This window comes from Tauraco erythrolophus, chromosome 5 (genome assembly GCF_009769465.1).
Source record: "Tauraco erythrolophus isolate bTauEry1 chromosome 5, bTauEry1.pri, whole genome shotgun sequence".
Classification (NCBI taxonomy): domain Eukaryota; kingdom Metazoa; phylum Chordata; class Aves; order Musophagiformes; family Musophagidae; genus Tauraco; species Tauraco erythrolophus.
In genome coordinates this window covers 55,134,547-55,155,158 of record NC_141469.1, presented here as the reverse complement: position 1 = coordinate 55,155,158, position 20,612 = coordinate 55,134,547, and the positions used below count along the sequence as shown (strand labels likewise).

The window sequence follows — 20,612 nt, the reverse complement described above, 5'->3', positions numbered from 1 at the left end:
TTAAACAGGCATTAGCAGATGGTAAATGAGAATATTTTAAGTAAAAAAAAAAACAAAAAACATTCCTCAGTTGATAGTTTGCAGCAGTTTAATCAATTTAGAATTGATTCATGTATAATCTATGTAAATATGTTGGTAATTGGAGGCCTTGGTTTCTCATCTGTGAGATGAAAAGCACACATCTCTTTTACAGAAAATGGTGACGTTCTATCAGCTAATGTCTGCAAGGCAGTGAGATACAGTGGCGATTGTTTTGGCATATAAAATAATTTTCATATGAAATAATGGGATTTAAAACATATGGGTCATACAGTACAAAATACGCATAGCTGTCAGTTGAAAGACGTCATCCTTGTCACCGTTAGAATAAAAGCTGGTAACTATTACATGTTTTTCCCCAAAATTACTCTATAACAGTAAAATTATCTCCATCTTCTCCTGGCACACAGAAGTTGCACAAATCTTTAGTTCAAGCACAACTAGCCCAATCCAGATTTTAATTACTTGAATATAAGAAAGCTTTCTCTCAACTTCAAAGGACCAACAAGGAATATTGCCCTTCTTTTCACAGCATTTTAAAAAACTATTTTTCTTTTGTCTTGCTTCACAATAAAATGCATGAGTTTGAATCTTCAATAGCTGTCCTAAAACACATGGAGAGCTCTGATACAAAGTTGCCTAAAAGGATAAGTTCTGGTTTTACTGGGTTTTGGACTCGTACTTCATCAGATTATTTTAGACATTTTTAATGAAGCCTAAATATGCATTATATTTACAATATATAAGAAAATAATTATAGGTTAAATAGTTTATTTAGAATAAAATTTAAGATGTCAAGTGTAAATACGTAGTTTTAATGTTTACGTTAACTAGTATTTCGTTTGTTCCTCTACTTCACAGCTTCCAAAGAATGAAGATTTTGATAATGATTGATTTTGTCCTTGCAGCTAGCTTGATGGATGCCATTGGCAGCTCTGTAAGTTCTAGTAATTAAATTTGCCTATACACTTTCTTCTAAATATTTCTTACCTTTTTCTCCATAGTGCTTATGGTGTATCTCAGCTACATGGAGTGGCAGAACCTTTGATAGAAAAGATTAGAATTCACAACAAAGCTGAAAGAGTGGGGAAATAACCTCAAACAATGTTCAGTGGGGACAAGTTTCCGATAAGGAAAGAGGAAACATGCAAAAACATGCAAGATAAGATAAATGAATGCAATAGCACTGAAGAAAGTAATCTGGTCAGTTTGTTACTGGATCTGACATGAAATATGAGGTGATAGAATATCTTCGCTAAAAAAGGTATTACATTCAGGAGTAATGCTAACTCAGAATCACACCTTCAGTTTTGAGCAGCATGCTTACAGAAAGGCAAAACCCAGGAAATCCTAAAGTGGTGGCTGCAGCAGTAGTATTTCTGGTCATTGACACTCAGGATGAAGAACGTTTCTATCCTTCTCTACCTTGTTCACTTGCCATACAAGTTTTTCTCAAATAAGATCCACAGCTTCATTTTCTTACTTGTTCCCATGTTACTCTGTTATAATTCACGTCACACTTAGAAACAATGATCAAAACTCCTTCACTTGTAGCTTCCAAAACCTACACACACACACACGCACTCACACACTCCACTGCTTAAAATATTTCTAACCTCACCAGTCCTGTACTGCCTGTCCTGGCTGTCCTTCCTGGTTTGATATTCAGGTCCTAACTAGCAGGGACCTGGGAGATTGAATTGTTGATTCATAATTGCCTAGGTGGAAGAGGTTGTTGAGTTTACAACTCGGTGAGCATCATTGTGGCTTACATTATTTTATGGAAGCCTTTTGTTCAGATAAGTAGCTCTGTAGGAGCAGAATAGGATGCACCTGCCTCTGTAATCACTTCTGCTCTGTGGAGAAAAATATTACTAATTTTATAGGCATGTACTGAGAAAAAAGGCATTACAATGAAATGCATTTGCTTTCTTTTGATTTTTCATTTGGAGTATTATGGGCTTTAGCTGACCCTGTGACTAAAAACTGGGAATACTCTGAAATTTATCTCTAAGTTTTCACATTTTAATCTCATTAAAACAGTATTCTCAATAGAGATTTTTTGAACCTCATTTAAATTCTAAAAAATAGAAAATAACACCTCAAGTAAAAATTTTGTATTTTTACAGTTTTCATAAAGTATTCTGAGTCTAATTTATAGCATCAATTTTAGTAGAAGGTCACTAGCTGCTAAATGATTTATGGAATAATGAACTAAAGATTGCAAATGCACATTAATTGCAGCAGCTGATTAAATATGGGACCACATGTCCAAGAGCAGAGCTGTCAGCAGTTGTTAGGTAATTGCTTCTCAATGTGTAGCACAAACAGTTGCTTCACTGAAACAGACGGAACAGGTTATGTTCAGTCTGGTTTCATTTAGTGGGCACTACTGTCCGCTGGAGACAGGCACAGTCAAATTCACATTTTTTTGAGTATTTCAACATTGCAATAGTTTAACTTTGGTCTATATCTAGCAAAAGGAATAGCGACTGTTATGTTATAGTTCCTGACTCTTATAACCCTCAGTTAGGTTTTGCTTCTGTGTCACTCTAGCTGTGCACTGGTTTAACTCCAGTGATTCTAAAAGAGTTATCCTGTGAAAAGGCGTAGTAGTACATTAAAACAACAGTCTGGTAACCTGCAGAGCTAAAAGCCACGTTGATCCACCCTGAAGTTACACAGCTAACTTGTGATTGTCCCATGGGAAAAATAGGTGTGGAATTCCAAATATGAGAACTGTGTTTTTGCTGTCCAGCAGCAAAGTGTAATGGGATTTGTTTGAAGTTGACAGGAAGAGACATCGATGAGGAGGTTGGACTCAGGGAGAGAAAGCAAAGTATAAGATACCAGTACTTTTAATATGTAGGTTACTTTCAAAACTCTACTTTCTGCTCAGTTATTTCTTTCTTATGGTTTAGCTGTCGCGGACTGCCTGTGTCTTCTTCCAATGGGTCGCAACCAACCGACTGTTGCGACCACAACGTATTCCACAATCAGAAGGCTCTTCTAAACTCACTGCTATCTTAGTCCAACAGAGAGCTCCAACTCTCACTCTCTAGGGGGCTCCTGCCACTCCAAACTCCAGGAGGGAAATGCCCCACTCCCTCTTGGGAGTGCCCCGCCTTTATCCATCCATGAGTCACATGGTTTCCGGTTGACCAACGTGACTCACAGCACCTGTCCTAACAAGGCACAGGTGCTTTCTATTGTAGCAGCCGGGAAACTTCCCCAACAATTCCCCCTTTTCTTTTAAAAAAAAAAATTGCTTCGCAGCCTTTAGGGGTTTCCAACATTTCAATTCCATTTTCCGTCGCCGTTTGTAAGTCATTCTCATTTTTTGTCGTAACGTGACGGCGGGTATATCCATTGATCCGGCGACGACGGATACATCCACCTTGGCTGCTGTGGCTGCTTTTTCTCTTGATCAACCTGTGGCTGCCATAACGCTCCCGCAAAAGTTTTGTCCAAACCATTATGCATCTGCATAGACTTTCTCATTCTTTTATTTCTCAGCCAGCCGTTAGTGTAAACCTCTGAATTGCATTGCCTAGCAATATGGCCTATTTTCCCGCACCTGTAACATCTCTGTTTTCCATATTTATGGCAATTAACCGAGCCATTAACTTTTCCGGTATTTATTGTCCGCCTTTGACCCTTTCGTCCTGGGCATTCCAATTTTATATGTCCCAGGTTTCCACATCTATAACACTTCTGCTTCCTAACACGCAGGGAACCCGGAAGGGCTAGTGCCACGGGGAACGCACTAGGCCCTCCCCTCATTTCTGTTATAGATGATTCTTTATTGTTAACTGGTACCCCCAGAGCTTTAGCCAGGTCCCAGTCCCTGGCCTCTATTGCTTTTGTTCTAACCTCGTCCCAGAAGCGAACTGGGTCATGAGGCTGAACTGTTACTGTAGTCGCTCCCAAGGGGTCTGATTCCAATAAACAGGCGGATTCTGGCAACTTTCTCCTTGGTCTAGGTGCGGTTGGTAACTTCCCAGCAGAGCTATCACTTGCTTCAAAGGTTTCTCCTGCAGTCTCTCTTGCTGCAGGGTGGGTCATGGCCTGCTGAGAGGTTTCTCCTGCAGTCTCTCTTGCTGCAGGATGGGTCATGGCCTGCTGCAGCGTTTCCACTACAGCTGCTAACTGCTGGGATATACCTTGCAGTATTGTCATAACTTGCTGTAGTATTATTGGCTGCGCCAAACGTACCTGGGCCGGATAACCAGATACCGCGGGATATGAAGTTGCCAAGGGTGGGGCCAATTGCTCAAATGGCGGAGCCGTAGGCATAATAATGGGGGACGGGGGGGCTGTTGGGGCAAAGGGTGGGGGACGTTTTAACACCTCCTGCAGGGTGGGGCAAAGTCCCTGCACAGTCCCCGCAACTTCCTTGATCTCCTTGAACAGTGAAGATAAACCCAATTCACTGTCCGTGCTGTCTGAGGCCAGTCCTCCCTCAGACAGTTCGTCGTCTTCCTCAAAACCTTTGCCCATTGATACATAATCTGTTGCTTGAATTATATTATCCAACGCCCCCCATGTACGCAACAGGTCGGTTTTGGTCGAGTCCTTATTCTCAAAGACTACTTCACAAAGCAACTTATCCCCCAACTTCTTCCATAGCTCAAGGCTAAAGGACGTATTGAGACTCACTAGGTCTTCACGCTCCGCCACCCAGTTAAGTAAATTATATAGATCCTTGCTTCTTATATTAGCCCCCGCAGCCATTATCGCAGATTCAAGAAATGCAAAAGTCTGGCCTTCCTTTACAGAGTTCTGTCTCATGTCCATTCCCAGCGGCTCACCTTGTTCCAGGTGTCTAGGTCAAAACTGGTCAATCCGCAGCTCCTGCTGCTCTCAAGCTTCGCTGGGTTTTATCTCCACCGCAGTTCACCCTGCGGTTCAGGCAGTTCACGTTTCGACGAATCACGTCGGGGTCACCAGATGTCGCGGACTGCCTGTGTCTTCTTCCAATGGGTCGCAACCAACCGACTGTTGCGACCACAACGTATTCCACAATCAGAAGGCTCTTCTAAACTCACTGCTATCTTAGTCCAACAGAGAGCTCCAACTCTCACTCTCTAGGGGGCTCCTGCCACTCCAAACTCCAGGAGGGAAATACCCCACTCCCTCTTGGGAGTGCCCCGCCTTTATCCATCCATGAGTCACGTGGTTTCCGGTTGACCAACGTGACTCACAGCACCTGTCCTAACAAGGCACAGGTGCTTTCTATTGTAGCAGCCGGGAAACTTCCCCGACATTTAGCTATTCGGTATGATGATGATTTCTTGATTGTCACTTGCTATTTACCAGCACTGTGAACTTAAATCCTTTTCATCAGGTAATTGCTATGTGTAATGTAGATATATTACTATTCACCCCCATAAGTGTATTATCCATAAAGCAGATGACAATCAGCTCAGTGTTATTCATTTTCATTAATTCACAATTTTTAAGTAAACAAATAAAAGATCAATTTAAAATGAAAAATTAAGAGTAATATTTAGAGACATAGCCTGTTGCAGACTTGTGTTTAATTTGATTCAAAGGATAGGACCTTTTATGGTGGTATATGAAGTAATATCACAGATACCAAGTTTTTCTAAGTTACAATAATATTTTTTAAGACATTCTGTACTTCTGCCATATAATTCAATCACAGTAGGAGAATGGCTTTTAGCAGTATGAATAGGTAAATTGATAGACCATTTTTCACTACATCTGAAAGAAACACACTTAGCTGCCTGTAGCTGCCTCTCCTCAAATGTGCAGACTCGTGCTCTCTCTAGAACTGAAAGTGGCTCTTTGTGGCTCAGACCTTGCCATGTGTTGAAGAGACTACCCACCTGGAGTCTTGCCTATGAAATTTCAAGGGCTTGGCGACAGGGGCCACCATTTCCTGGGTCACCCAGGTCGTTCCTATTGTATTTTACCATGTTCTCCAAGGTTGCGAGTTAAGACTGATACAGGCTAACCTTCTCAATAAACAAAATGCTGCAGTAAAACTGGTAAGTGTGGCATGGTGGCTTCTTTAGGACTCTTAGCTTAATATGATTAGGATTAATATTAGGTCTGACTGTTAACATGTTTGGGGTTTTTTTGACAGCTTTACTTCTACAGTTAGCATTAGCTTGTCAGGATGAGCCTGGAAATATTTTTTTTCAGTTATTTATTCACTCTTTTTCAAACCACCTATGCAGCTCTCCAGTTCTCCATTATGTTTTGTATGCTGTTGGGACTAGTCTGAGAATTTGCAGAGACCTGTCAACTTTTTCTGAAATTTCCAATTCAACTCAGCTTTTGTCAAGAGTTTATTTGAAGCTACAGATACAATTTGAGACAATCACCCTGGAAAGACTGCACAATAGTGCATCCTTTCTTTGTAATATGCAACATTATACATTAATGAGTGCTTATGGTCAAAAAACAACTCTCTAAACCACTGTAGCAAGTTTGTCTCTATATGTGCATATATTTTAAGTATTTTCTTCCCTTGTATCCTGCTAGAAGAAAAGGAGGGTATGCTAGGGATTTCATAGCTATGAACAACTGAAAAATATCTTCAAGGGAGTCTTCTTAAGTAAGATAGGACTCTAGGCATCTTAGGTCATTGGCTGCTTTGTTTATTCTCCTAAAAATTTTAATGCTTGATAAACATGTATATTACCCACTCTTTTGTTCCACCATGTGTATTAGACTGCAGTTAATTGTGAGTTAAAGTAAAGGTTTCTGATACACTTCAGAAACCCTTATAGCAGAGGCCTATATTCAGGATTGTTCTGCAAAGTCAGCAAGCCTGATCATCATATTCTTCAGTGTGACTAAATGTTGCACCAAATGGAACATGATGGCTAGGAACCATTTTACTGAACTCACGGACATAGATTCTTTTATCTTCAAATGCCATCTTGAAATGTGTCTTGTTCATTTGTCCATTTGTTGAAAGAGAATTGCATCCTCTCTAGTGAAAAAGCAAAGGGACCTGGACATCTGCAACACTTATTTCTATCAGAAATAGCAGGTCATACGAATGACACGGTTTATTTGGACGTTCCTTGACAGTAGCAGAAGTTCCTCTGCTTTTTAACTAGCACCACAAATTAATCATGAAAAAAATCTGCATGTAGTAGAGTCATAAAATGCAGATTTTAATTAATACTGCTAGTTTAATTCACAAAGTAAATTCTTGGAGTTGTTGTGGATAGTACTGCAGGGAAGTCAGTCTAACCAGAACTGTGTTTGTGCTGCATAAAAACTTTTTAAAGAATGGTATCAGCTTTTCAGATAGAAGAAAAAAAAACCAGATATTGCATATTTGCAATACGCATATTTGATCTTGCATATCAGATTTCCGAAAGGTTGCCCTCTGATTTTACTTTTACAGTGCCAGTTGTGCTCTCATGCAAGAACAATAGCTACTGAACTCTGTTTGCCCATATGAAATTGCAGACACAATGTCACCTCATGACAAAACCTCATGTCATATTTGTAAAATGTATCATAAAGCCCCAAAGGCTTTTTGCCCCGTGTTGGAATCAGGTTTGTTTAATATCTATTTGAAACTGTACAGGCTGTTTTAATTTAAGCTCCCTAGACTGGGTTCTGTTCACTTTGGCTATTTTACCATAGTCATTAATCTAAAACCAATTATTTATTGCTCTGCGTACGTCCAGCATGTCAGAATTTGGAACAGTTATTCCAGCTCTCTTGTTATGTATCAGTATTTGCACCAGGGTGAAATGAGTGCTAGGTATCGCCATGTCAGAATAGTCACATTTCTCACTCCTTCTGCACGGCAAAATTAAGTGTACAAGTCACAGCACAATATTGACTTTAAGGTTTTAACTTCTATTTTTCATGCATATTCTTAGCTTCTTAGGGACTATTTATTTTAGCATGCCAAAAATGAGGTTGAAACTTTACAATATTTATATTGGCATCATTAAAACTCTTATCGTATGAAGTGTATAATCTAAAAGCATTTGAAAAATGCATAATGAAGTTGAAAATGTATCAGTGTGAACTGTATTTCTTTAAAACTCTGGAATTTTAGAACCTTCAAAATGTTAGTAGCAGGCCTCACTGGATAGTAAATCTCTATACATGGCAGGGGATAGAGAATCAGCAATCTTTATGGTATGGTCTTATCCTGGTTTTGACTGGGACAGAGTTAGTTTTTATTTTTAGCAGCTAGAAGAGCTCTATGTTTTGGTTTCAGTCTGGGATTCGCTGTGAAAAGAACGCTGACAGCGCACCGATGTTTATAGTTGGCACTGAGACCTCAAGGACTTTTCAGCTTCCCATGTTTTCACCAGTGTGTAGGAGCACAACAGGCTAGGGGGGAGCATGGCTGGGGCAAAGGGTCCACAATTCCTCTTATGATTTGTACTTAAACTTAGGATTAAGGGGTAAATTGGCAAATGGAGTATTCCATATCATGCAACATCATGCCCAGTATACAAAGGAGGGTTGACTGGGAAGAAGAGTTTTGACTCTTCCAGGAACTCTCTTCCAAGGGTGCTTTCTGGCTCTCAGAGTGCTCTCTCTCTCTCTCATTCTCTTTTTGGGCTTCTCACTTGTCCAGGATTGCAGTGTCGGGACTTTCCTGTTTCAGGATCGTTTGGCGGGACAGGACAGGCATTGGTCACCGGGTGGTGAGCAATTGCACTGTGCATCACTTGCTTGTATATATTATTATCATTAGACATATCTGTATATTCATATATTATTTTTATAATTATGACTGTGTGGCAAACAGTTGCCAGCTGGGCTAAACTGCAACTGCAACAGGTCTGTACTATAGTGTTTTCTCCTAAAGTCCCCTCTGCATGTTTGCAGTGAAAGCTGGTAGTTATAGCCACTAAAGAGAAGGTCTCTTTGCAAAGCAGGTATATGTTTGGACACTCTGTAATATAAGAAATAATTTTAAATAGAGGTGGCAATCGAGGTGGAAGTCAGCATAATGTCTGTAGGAAATTGTGACCAAAATGTTTTATTCAACTTACATTTTATTTGTGGTTTGGTTGGTTGTTTTTTTGTGTCACGTGTTAAACTTGACAAAAAATTGTTGATTTACAATAAAATGTGTTTTCCTCTAGGATCTACAGAACTGTTTTCAAGAGCAGATACGACTTCAGGGCCAGGTGAGGCTTCTGGAACACCATGTGAAACAGCAGCAGTTAAAAATTATACAGCTTTTAGAGAAGAAAGAGATTCAGTACAGTGACAGAGGAGATGAAAACAGTGTCATTGACCTGGGAGGAAAAAGACAGTATTCAGGTTAGAAATGAAGCTATTCTTTTCATTTCCATTCATTGCAATGATACTGAGAAGCTTTAGCACAATTGGGCCCATTGACCTATTGTTCTAAAAGCTCGTAGAAAATTTTTTGTTTAAAACACAGTGTTCAGCTTTTACCCAGGCCTACTGCTGCTGAGAAAAATTGTTAATCTCACATGGTATAAATGAAATCTGGATTGAAGCAGTTTATTGATTTATTAATAGCACATAATTAAAAAACAATCAGTGAACAATACATTCAGAAAAAATATCAGCAATAAAACAGATAAAAGCCAATAGCAGGTAATAAACAGTTACAAATTTCTAGACACCCTTCTACGACTGATCTCAGAAAGTTCTAAACCACAGGATCAGTTCACATTCACACATTCACAGTTGAAGCTCATGTGGGTTATAAGCACACACCAACTCTGTTCCATTCTGTAAAGTCCCTAAGACATCCGTATTTACACACATAAGCCTGGCATAATGACATCTGCATCTCACTTTAATGAATATTCTGTATGTTGCGCCATTTTGACTGAGTTAGGTTCAGCTCAGGACATCACAGCTTCTAAAATACTGGGTTTAAGTTGTTTTTGTAATCTCACCAGCATTCTGGTGGTGATCTGGTCCCTATGCAATGGAAGAAGTGTTAGCCTGTAGAAGCTGGAGTGAGGCCCGAACTCTTAAAATAATGAAACACTATCCTAACCGATAGTTGGATTCCAAATACAATTTGGGGGTCTGATTCCTGGGTGGTGTTCATTTCTAGTTGTCCAGTGTGAGAGAGTATAAACTTCTATAATTTTTAATAGCCTTGTTTGATTATATTTGTAGTGTTTATGCTGCTGAAAGAAATCAATGTATATAACAAGGCATCAAATATAATAAAGCACCATTAAAATGAAATTAAAAGCAGTTGTAAGTCAGACTTTAAATTTGAGCTGTGTATTTATATATTCAGCATCTTGGAATACTTTTTTTTATTATTATGGCTGACTCATTTGTTACTGGAGAAGATTATTAAAACCACATTTAGCTGAAAGGTATTTGTCCTTTCTTAGCATATGCCTCAGTTTGTTTTCTTAAAATGTTATTCACGTAACAGATCTAAGTTGTTCTGGTTTCTCAGGATTTTTTTTCCCATTATTTTTTCACTTTCTTTGTATCTTGGAAAATGCTTTTCCCTGATAGTACTGCATTATTTCAGTCAAACTGCTGTAGCATTTTAATGTCAACAGAGCTGGGTAATTTGGGGTTAGATAGTGAGGGAGAAATTCCACATTATATACACCTGCTAAAAATTAAAATATGCTTGTGTTTTGCTACCCTACTGAGAAAATAATGGAGAAGAAAAGGTACTTTCTATAAACCAATCAAACATTCTCTAGAAAGACAACTTAGCTGTTATTTAAATCATGTTTTCTGTTAGACTTTATTCAAATCCTGGCATAACTATTTGTCTTCAGTATAAAGTGTTTATTTTCTATGTCTAATCTTCACTGACGCTTTCACTGAGAAGAAATATAATAGTTCAGAAAGTTCCAAACTGGCCTGGAAGTTCAGCCAATATGCTCATAAATGTTTCAGGGAAAATCTTACAGCTAATCAGCCCTACCTTCGCCAGGAAAACAGAAATGTTGAAAATTGTACATCTTTCCTGTATGACTGCTTGATGGTAGATTACATATAAACAAAGAACTCCTTTCATTTCTTAACTCCTAGAGGAAAAATGATAAGATTATACAATTACATTGCTGCTATATTTTCATGAGCTCTGAATTTTGTCGTTGCTTTAAATGCTCGTTAGTCATTAACACTAATGGAGACGAGACTGTAAATAGCATCAAGCTGAAGTGGTATCAATTTACACATACGTTGCCCTTTTTGGGAGTAGTCTTCTATATGTTTTTGCACCTGTTTGGTACAAGGGACACGAGTATCAGGTCTAGCAATTGTTTCCCTTTTCTAACACTGGTCATTCCATACTCTTGTTTTTGGCAGTTCTCCTGTGGACTTTATGGACATAAAAGTACCTGTTTGTTTATAAAGGTTACTGTGTGTTTTATATGTAGAGAAGTTATATGATTGTAACAGGATTTTAATGTGGATTATACCATTGTAAATTAAACGTGACATTGCTTAACCAGAGGCATTATTTTGCTAGTCAATTGAAAACAAAAAGAATAGTATTTTATGGTGAAAAAAAGATTACTTTAAAGAAAAGTCAAAATAATTACAGCTCAATAAAGTTTTAAAGCCATACAAATACAAGCGAATGCCCCAAAGTCATAAAAATGTGTTTGCAGAGGCATTTCCTTCGTATTAGCCCGGTTCATATGTGACTCTCATATGACGTGACTTGATATCTGTTATTGACTTGATTTCTGATTTTACAACTAAGTATAGGACTAAAAAAACTATGTGCAATGAATGTTTTGTGAACAGATTGTGCAGAAATCTACAATGATGGCCATAAGCAAAGTGGATTTTATAAGATGAAACCTTTCCAGAGTCCTACTGAATTCCTTGCCTTCTGTGACATGTCTGAAGGGGGTGGTTGGACTGTTTTTCAGAGACGTTCTGATGGCAGCCAGAATTTTGATAGGTAGGTACTAGACTTAGTCATTAACGTGTGAAACAAAGTGGAGAAACATTAAACCAAATGGAACTGAGTTAAATCTTAACTTTAGAGTTATGTGGATAAGTTGTTATCTCAGATAAGTGGGAGGAATGGTTATTCTGTGGGACAGCTTCCAGGTGAGATACCACTTCTGGCTCTGGCTCTCTTCTGGGAGATACCTCTTCTAGTCTTTTTCTGACACCTTGTGCATTTTATGTGAGGACACTTCAATGTCAAATGCATTAATGCAATTGTTGGAGCAAGAACTCTTAATGATAAGTAAAGGACTACCTTGTCTTTTGCAAATAGTAAAAATCTAAAAAAGTAAAAATGTAAGCAATCTGCTTGAACCAAAACACCATCAGCAAACAAATATGAAAGAAACCGAGAAACCTGCCACAGAGTAATTTGTAGCTCATGGTAAAATGCCTCCAGGAAAGATAAGATGGGTGAGAACTTGATTTGTGGACACCTCCTCCTTGCCTTTGCCAAGACTCAAGCACTTTTGGGAAATGTCCAGAAGTGGAATCTGTGGTGCTGAGAGACTTGAATATAAAAACCCACAAATATTTACAGATATTAGAAGCAACAGGAAGGTTTTTAGAACCTCCACTTTGCCCAATTTGCTTCTCACATACCTACATCCTTCTGTGAATTTGTCTTACCTGTGTTTATAATCACTGTAACTAACTTTACAATACCCTTATGAAATTCAGAAACAATCCCCAGAGATGATGAAAAACTGCAATCCAGCCATGAAAACTTTGCTATTCTTATTTTATAAAATATGGTCGAACAAGCTACAGAAGCGATCTGTAGCAGTTTACAATTGTTAACCACCACATACCACCCATTCTTCTTTGCCAGAGACTACCAGCTACTTAAGTCACAGGGACTGCTTTCTCTTATGGCTGCCTGTCCACAGTTTAATACTTTCACCCATTGTTTGAAGTATAGTTGCTTCTCACCAAGGAAATAGATCATATTTTTGTCCACATTAGAACACATCACGAGACCAAAACCACTGAGAAAGTGTTTCAAAGCCACCATAGACAGAGCAGAGATTCAATGCTTTCAGTACACACATTAATTCTTGAAACTATGCACCAGTATGAGTTCAAAAATTGTTAGAATCAGTCAGTAAGTCAAAGGTGGAAACAGCTAGCTAATATCTCAATTTACAAAATTATACATCCAGCTGCAGATTTTCGCAGCTTAATCAAATCACAGAAAATAAAGAAACAATACTTGTGATACACCTACACATTCACTTAAATCTCCTGGATTTAACCAGGAAAAATGTTTTCACTTCGGGTAAATTGTGCTATACCAGAGATTGGACTGAGCTAATGTGTTTTCTTCTGGTCTTAAAATCTGTTAACCTTGAACCACTTTGAAGGTACCTCTTAGGACTAGTCTTTGGACTGCAATTCAGTGATCAGTGTAGCATGGGATTCAGCCTTTCACATGTTAGAAATAGAAACAATTCTGTGAGGATCAACAATGTAGATAAGATAATAAAGTCTAAAATATTTGTTTATTTATGTTCTGACACATAATGAACCTACAAAGAATTCAGCAGAGGACTACCAAGATGATCCAAGGGCTGGAGCACTTGCCCTGTGAGGACAGGCTGAGGCTTGTTCAGCTTGAAGTAGAGATGGCTTCAGCAGAACCTAATAGTATCCCGTCTGTACCTACAAGGAGGTCACCAAGAAAACAGCAGCTTGAGAACTTGTTGAGTAAACAGGCTCTTGACAGTGATGTCTGGTGGGAGGATAAGAGACAAAGTACATAAGTTGAAACAAGAGAGGTTCGGATTGGATATAAGGAAAAACTTTTTCACCGTGAGAACAGTTAGCGGGTTGCCCAAGGAGGATGTGCAGTCTCCATCCTTGGAGGTTTTCAAGACCTGACTGGACAAGTCCTGAGTAACTTGGTCTGATCTCACGGCTGACCCTGCCTTGAGCAGGACATTGGACTAGATTACCTCCTGAGATTTCTTCCAATTTGAATTATTCTGTCATCTGTGATTGTATGATAAAATAAACATCCAAGGAAACTTGCTTTTTAAAATAAATTAGTAATTTATGCCCTTCTCAGGGTCTGGACTGACTATGAAGAAGGCTTTGGAAATTTTGTTTTGACAAATGGTGAATATTGGCTTGGAAATAAAAATCTTCATTATTTGACTAATCAAGGTAAGATTTGTATTGTAACAATAGTCTTCTGTTGTTTCTGTTTCTTTTCTCTTTCCGGGCCATTTTTTGTTACCCTTTTTGTTAGCATAAATCCTGAGTTCTGTTGTTAGGCTGCATGGACTTCTCCAAGTTTCAGAACAAAATACATTTGAATATGTCTTTTCTGTGTTTTCTAACAAAAGGTTCAAAACTGTCATCAGGCCAGTGGCATGCAGGGAGCCCCTGCAAAATGGGGAACAGCAGATAGGAGTATACCTTAAGACAATTGTCTCTACCAGTTTCACAGTCAGCATCACTAACGGTCCAGAGTCAGGTGGTATGTACCAGTTCGTTTAGTCAGGGCTTTACATGGCTGCATAGGCTATTACATGAAGGTAAATCTGGGCCTGTCCTGTTGATTAGGCTAGTCTTAGAAAGGTATTTCCATCTTTCTAATAGTCAGCCTAAGATAACTTCTGCTTTGCTGAAGAATGCTGCATATACAAAACTTAGACATTGACTTAGCCAGCTAATTCATATGGAAATCAATGCCACCAGGATGTGGTCCTCGTTTAACTCTATTATCTTCAGAGTACAAAAATCTAATTTTCTTAGGTGTACACTTAATGATTGATTCTCACTATCCTTTCACTACCACCTCAAATACCTTACTAAAATATAAAGCTCATAAGTCCTTTTTTTTAAAAAAAAAAGCCAACAAATTGTCTGTTCTTGAAAATCTGCGTTGGAATAATTCTAGAAATTTCTGAGCTGAATCAGGTGAATAAAGACAAAGAATAGCAAGATATGCTTTAAAATGCATGAAGAAAGAAGATAAAACCCCATAAAATATGCTATGATGATACAGATAAGATTCATGATAAAAACATAGTCAGCATTTTAATCTTCTACTGCATTACTCTGTTCTGAAAAGTAGTGAGATAGACTAGTTTAACCAAAATAATTTGTGTTGTTATTTCTTAAGGGAACTATACTTTAAGAATTGATCTAACTGATTTTGAAGGAGAACGGCGTTTTGCACAGTATGCAAGATTCAGAGTTGCAGGTGAAGAGGTAATAAAATATTAAATAATAACTAGATGTTTTAATGAAAATATGGATTCTGTAGACAGACAACAAATATACAGGTTCCCTAATTATCATAAAGAAAGGTGTAGACCTTTACTATCATACTTTTTTTCTTACAAATGCTTGGAATTTTCAAATACAAAATAATAATAATGGTTTATTTTGATACATCAATTTCATACTTTCTGTAAGATGTATAAATCATTTGGTTTAGCAGCCATGGATAAAAGAAGCTTTTCTATTTTTGTTGATATTACCAACAATAATGGTACATGATGTTCTGATTTGTTAATATGTGCTGCAAACTAACTCTAATATTGTTTTTATTATGTCATTTATACATAAGGTTATTGCCCAATGTTACCCCTGGAAAGCATCTTTACATCCCTTCATTGTCTAGTACACAGCGTTTCAGTGGCATGACATTTCTGAGCGTAAAAATAGTAGCAAATGGAACAGATTAGTTTCCTCTGTGTGTTTTCACTCTCTGACATGCTAAAGGTTAAAGACCTATCAGATTACTTTTTTTTTTTCCTTTCTTCACATTTTTCTTTAGCATTCCTATGAGATGAGCTGTGGTGAATACTCTGGCACAGCTGGTGATTCCCTTACTGGTGGATTTCATCCTGAAGTAAAATGGTGGGCTGATCATCGAGGAATGAAATTCAGTACTAGAGACAGGGACAATGACAACTATGAAGGGAACTGCGCTGAAGAGGAAAAGGCTGGCTGGTGGTTTAACAGGTGTGTTGATTTTATATCAGTATTGTCAACTATTCTGCGTCATGCATATTCATACAAGGATAACATACGTAGAAGACAGGATTACCATTGTTCACTATGTTTGCAATCTGCCCTTGACCTCTACCAGGGATCTCAGTGCTGGTAAGACTGAAACTCGCCTTAGAAGGGACAGCACCTACTGCCCAGCTCCAGCTGGCCTGTGATAATGGTATTTGCCATAGGCTTTGGTTGTCTTTGTTATCAGACAGTAAGAGAAGATAATACTGCCCCTTTAAGGTAACCAGTTTTTACACAAGTAGGTCATGTAGAGTGTGCAGATATATCCCTGTTGTACTTCATTCTTGCGTTTCTCCTGCGTTGCACTAGACCAAATGTGGCAGTACTGCAGAATATCTGACAAGTTAAGCTAGTGCCAGGTTATTAAGCCTCATTTTTTTCACCTCAGTTCACAGCATCTCACTCTTGTTATTCCTTCTATATCAAGATGGGAATGTGTCCACTCAGTTTCTTTCAGTGAGTATGGCTGGACTGAGAGGAAGATTTTTTTTAAGTAGAGTTCACTAAAAGAATTTTTAGATCCTACTTTCATACAAAATAGCAATTCAAAAAGAAAGGATAAAATTGGTAGCCTTAGCACTGTCTGTATAGGCAGCTGTGTTGTTTCCTTTGATGAATTAGATAAATATAGCCATGAAGAGAAACTATGCAATCTAGCTATACAATAGGGAGGTTTAAAATACAACTCAGGGAAGCATACTACTCTCTTACTGTGATCTCAGTTCACTTGGCAAGAGCTGCCAGGCTGGATCAACTCCATTGTTTCTCTCTGTTGTGTCATCCTTTGTTTCTGTTTTTTAACTCCTTATTTTCCAAATTCTGTTTCCGTAAGTAGTCTGTGACCAGCTTAGCTGATATGATGTAGCTATTAACTCAATTCTGCATAATTAATTACTTATTTTAATACATTTTCATATATTTGCATGGATAGTGGGTCAGCAGAACGTTTGAGAAATATGGAAAAAAATCAAACATAGACAAAGTTTTTTTTGCAGTTGTCACAAAAACTAAGATATAAGAGAGGCAACTGTGTTGGAGATCCTCTTCCCATGAAACCAAAACTTTTGTGGATTTAAAGGACCATCTAGACTTCAAGTAACATAAAACTTAGGTACCATTAAGAGTGAATCACCAATCACTTTTAGTCAACTGCATACATTTTTTGTCTTTTAAAAACTTTTTTTTTTTTAATATTGGATTGGTCTGGACAAAAGAATGACCCCTTCACAAAAGTAGCTGTACGGCAGAACTTGACAGTTATTAATACCTTGTAGTTGGTGCTACATGACTACTAAAGATAGCTGACTCCTACGAGGCTAGTTCCTATTATGGCTGTGGACCTTATGCTCTTAAAGCGACAGTCCATCTAGAGAATGAAAATGAGTTACTAATAGTGTTTTTTCCACTGCCTTGCTACTGACTTTTTTATTTTAAGCCAAACATAAAACTGAATACTGCAAAATCCTAGAAAATTTCAGCATCCTTAAATCCTACCCAAAAGAACAGTACTGGCAGAGAAAGGAAAGCACTCAGAACACGTATTTGTCATGCACAGATTAGCAAATATAGATGGAATTAGTGCTCTTGGCTGGTTTGTATAGGAGCTCCCAGCTATGAAGGAATTTTTTACAGCCAGCTCTATGCTATCTGGACTAAAGAAATATAGAAATGCTCGGATAATATGAATACCAAGAGTTGTGACACAAGTGAGGCCACATGGAGGTAGCTGAGTCTTAATTTAAAGCCAGTGGTCTTGCGCCAGCTCAGCACTTGTTACCCTGGACTTCAGCAGAAAAATGGCCTCTCTGCATTCTTTTGTAAGCAAAGCTCTAGAAGACATTCTCAGCTTGGATGCAAATCCACAAAGCTGGATTCACTCTGGTACTACACCCAGGTCATAAGCTTTCCTGCATCCAGCGCATTGAACAGTAGGCTCATGACTGGTAAAAGAAGAGCTAACAAGTCTAGTTGGACATGAGCTTATTCTCTCCCCAGGACTCCCAGTTTTAGTTGTACCATGCATGGATGATCACAGTGGATCTGCGAGGCATCGAGTTGGTGCCACATATCTCACTAACTCAGGCTTCCTGCCTCACCAATCATTCCGAAGACAGCATAGCTACATCCATGTGGGGCCGTGCTGGAGTCAGTAAGTCCAGGCAGAATTCAAACAGCTCTGCAGGAAACCAACTCCATCTCTCCGCATCTGTCATACAGTTAATATATAACTCAGATAAAATGTCTATGGATAATTGAGAATTGACTGTACTCTGGAAACTATTGCAGTGCAGTTTTTTACTTTAAAAATTAGCCTATCAGAAGGAAAGGAGGAACACAGGCTAACTTTGAGGTGTTTATTGACTTGTGAATAATGAATGTTGCTTCAGAATATCATATCATTAATCATAAGCCAGTTGTTTCTTTAGAATGTCCAGTTACTTCAGACTGCATCCATTTGGTAAAAGAACATTGTGTATTTTTGCTGTTAATGCCTATCAGCACTATTTAAGAGTTGTTACTGCCTCACGTTGCTCTGGACAAAATCGTGTTTTGCCTGCTTCCATCAAAGGAAGTAAAAGAAGGGGTTCAGTTGGTCTAGATACCTCTTAGCAGTTCTGATTCTTCTAATGAAATCTGTGTTTTATTCAAAGTGTACAGAGTGCCTGCTCAATGCAGAGTTTGTATGTCTAGAAAGATTATGTCAGCTCTGATGCAAGTTTGTAATTTTCAAAAACGAAGTGACTTTTGATATCTGTAGTTTATAAGCTTTCAACCAACACATTACCAAGATCGAGCTTAAAAATTGTAAGCAATGAATAAGCATATATATATGAGAATTTTCCTGTGAGGCTTTAATCACAGTTTTTATTTCAGTTCTCAAAACCTATTCTTAATGTTAAGTATAAGCAAAGCCAAAGAGACTAAGATTTGCCAGTAATAATACCCATAAGGTTCGTTTGGACTGTTTTCTGTTTGCATATTTTCTGAAGTCTGCTTTTGAAATCCATCCTGGTGTTTGACAGCTAAATATTAACAGCACTCACAGCAAAATACTGAATTGGCAGATAAACCAAGCCAATTCATTACAACGTGCTGCAGAAGAAACTGTTTTGCTCTCCATATGGTCACATAAGGATCTAAGCTTCTTTCTTGTAGGAACCAAATAATTATGAAGGTTGTGCTCGTGCCTATTCAAGCCTTTTGGGTTTTGCTAGGAGTTTTTTTGTTTGTTTTAACCGCTGTGTTTAATAAACTGTAACAGCATTTCTGCTTCAGCATGTAAAGAACAAAAAAAAAAAAAGTACTTCGTATAGTCAGCTAAAGTGCCAGCTCTGATGACCAGTGAATTGGTATACATATGTTTAATTAGCTGTCAGATCTAATCTATTTGTAAATAGAAGTTCCCAGCTGATGAACTGATGGCAAACTGATGGTGGTATTCAGGTTTTGTCATACGAAACACCGCGTGGCGTAATTGCAAAACTTACGAAGGGCTGCTTGGGAACAACAAAAAGCAGCACAGTATTTCTTTCCCAGACTTTTGCTTGGTGTATGCCCTGCTGCCGCACATGACCTGAACAACTCTGGAATAATTCTCCACTGAAAGAGATTAGCGGGTAAAACTGAGAGAGCTAGTGATGTCAGAAAAAGGGTGGAAAGAACACAATGAACTTTTGTTTCAAAGAAGCAGTTGTGCCCTAATTAAGCTGTTATTGTTTAGGCGCACTGAAGTCCACAAATGCAAGTTTGGGCAGCTGTCAAACTGGGCTGTTATCAACATGGCGAAGTTTTTGACTCGCACAGGAACTACAAATGCTTGCAACTTTTCGACGGGACGGCTTATTTCTGTTTTTCTTTACTTTTCCACCAGGTGTCACTCTGCCAACTTGAACGGTTTGTACTACAAAGGCCCCTATACTGCCAAGACGGACAATGGGATCGTTTGGTACACTTGGCATGGGTGGTGGTATTCTCTGAAATCCGTTGTCATGAAGGTCAGGCCAGCGGACTTTGAATCCAGTATTGTTTAAGTATTTTATTAAGACGATTTATCTAGTTAATCTTTTAGCAAATCAATCCAAATTAAAACAGATGGGCAGATTTTTGCTTCTCATCTATGCATATATAAATCTGGAATAATTCCTCAGCAATCAGTAGTTTCAGGAGACATAAATGAGAAGACGATTTGGCCTATGAATCTGTAGATACAAATACTAGTGCTAACATGTGTACAGGATTTTTTTAAAAAGGCAGGCGTTCACCTAAGAATAAGGACATCTTCATCAACATGGAGAATTTTTGCTTCTGCATTAACTACAAATCCTTTCATCTTTCAAAAAAGAAGTGTTGTCTCAAAAATGAAAATGAATTGTAGGTATTACAACCAAAAAACTATTTAAATACAAGTGTAAGGTTGGTTTACTCAATGGATGGAACATACTTTCTTTGGAATGATTCAAGGCTGTAGAAGTGAGGTGCCTGTAAATTCCTCTGATTTATTCGTTGCCTGTGTTGTGTACATAGCACACATTAAAAGTATAAAGAATGAGGCAGGGAACTGATTGGAAGAGAAGGGATGCTACCAAGCTAGA

General features: G+C 38.3%; 1 protein-coding gene across 1 annotated transcript; it reads left to right on the top strand.

Moving 5' to 3' along the window:
• The first annotated feature begins 910 nt into the window (after window positions 1-910).
• Window positions 911-20,051, top strand: FGL1 (fibrinogen like 1). The gene is made up of 7 exons (XM_009989207.2): window positions 911-976; window positions 9,144-9,324; window positions 11,776-11,935; window positions 14,054-14,151; window positions 15,116-15,204; window positions 15,776-15,963; window positions 19,892-20,051. Exons 1-7 carry the CDS (start codon window positions 911-913, stop codon window positions 20,049-20,051), a joined length of 942 nt encoding a protein of 313 aa, XP_009987509.1.
• The last annotated feature ends 561 nt before the right edge of the window (window positions 20,052-20,612 follow it).

What these genes read in the sequence shown, in the direction of transcription:
- FGL1 (XM_009989207.2), top strand. Translation starts at nt 911, where the DNA reads ATGAAGATTTTGATAATGATTGATTTTGTCCTTGCAGCTAGCTTGATG. An exon ending in GGCAGCCAGAATTTTGATAG is followed by an intron (nt 11,936 to 14,053) that starts GTAGGTACTAGA and finishes TGCCCTTCTCAG; the next exon opens with GGTCTGGACTGACTATGAAG. An exon ending in TCAGAGTTGCAGGTGAAGAG is followed by an intron (nt 15,205 to 15,775) that starts GTAATAAAATAT and finishes ATTTTTCTTTAG; the next exon opens with CATTCCTATGAGATGAGCTG.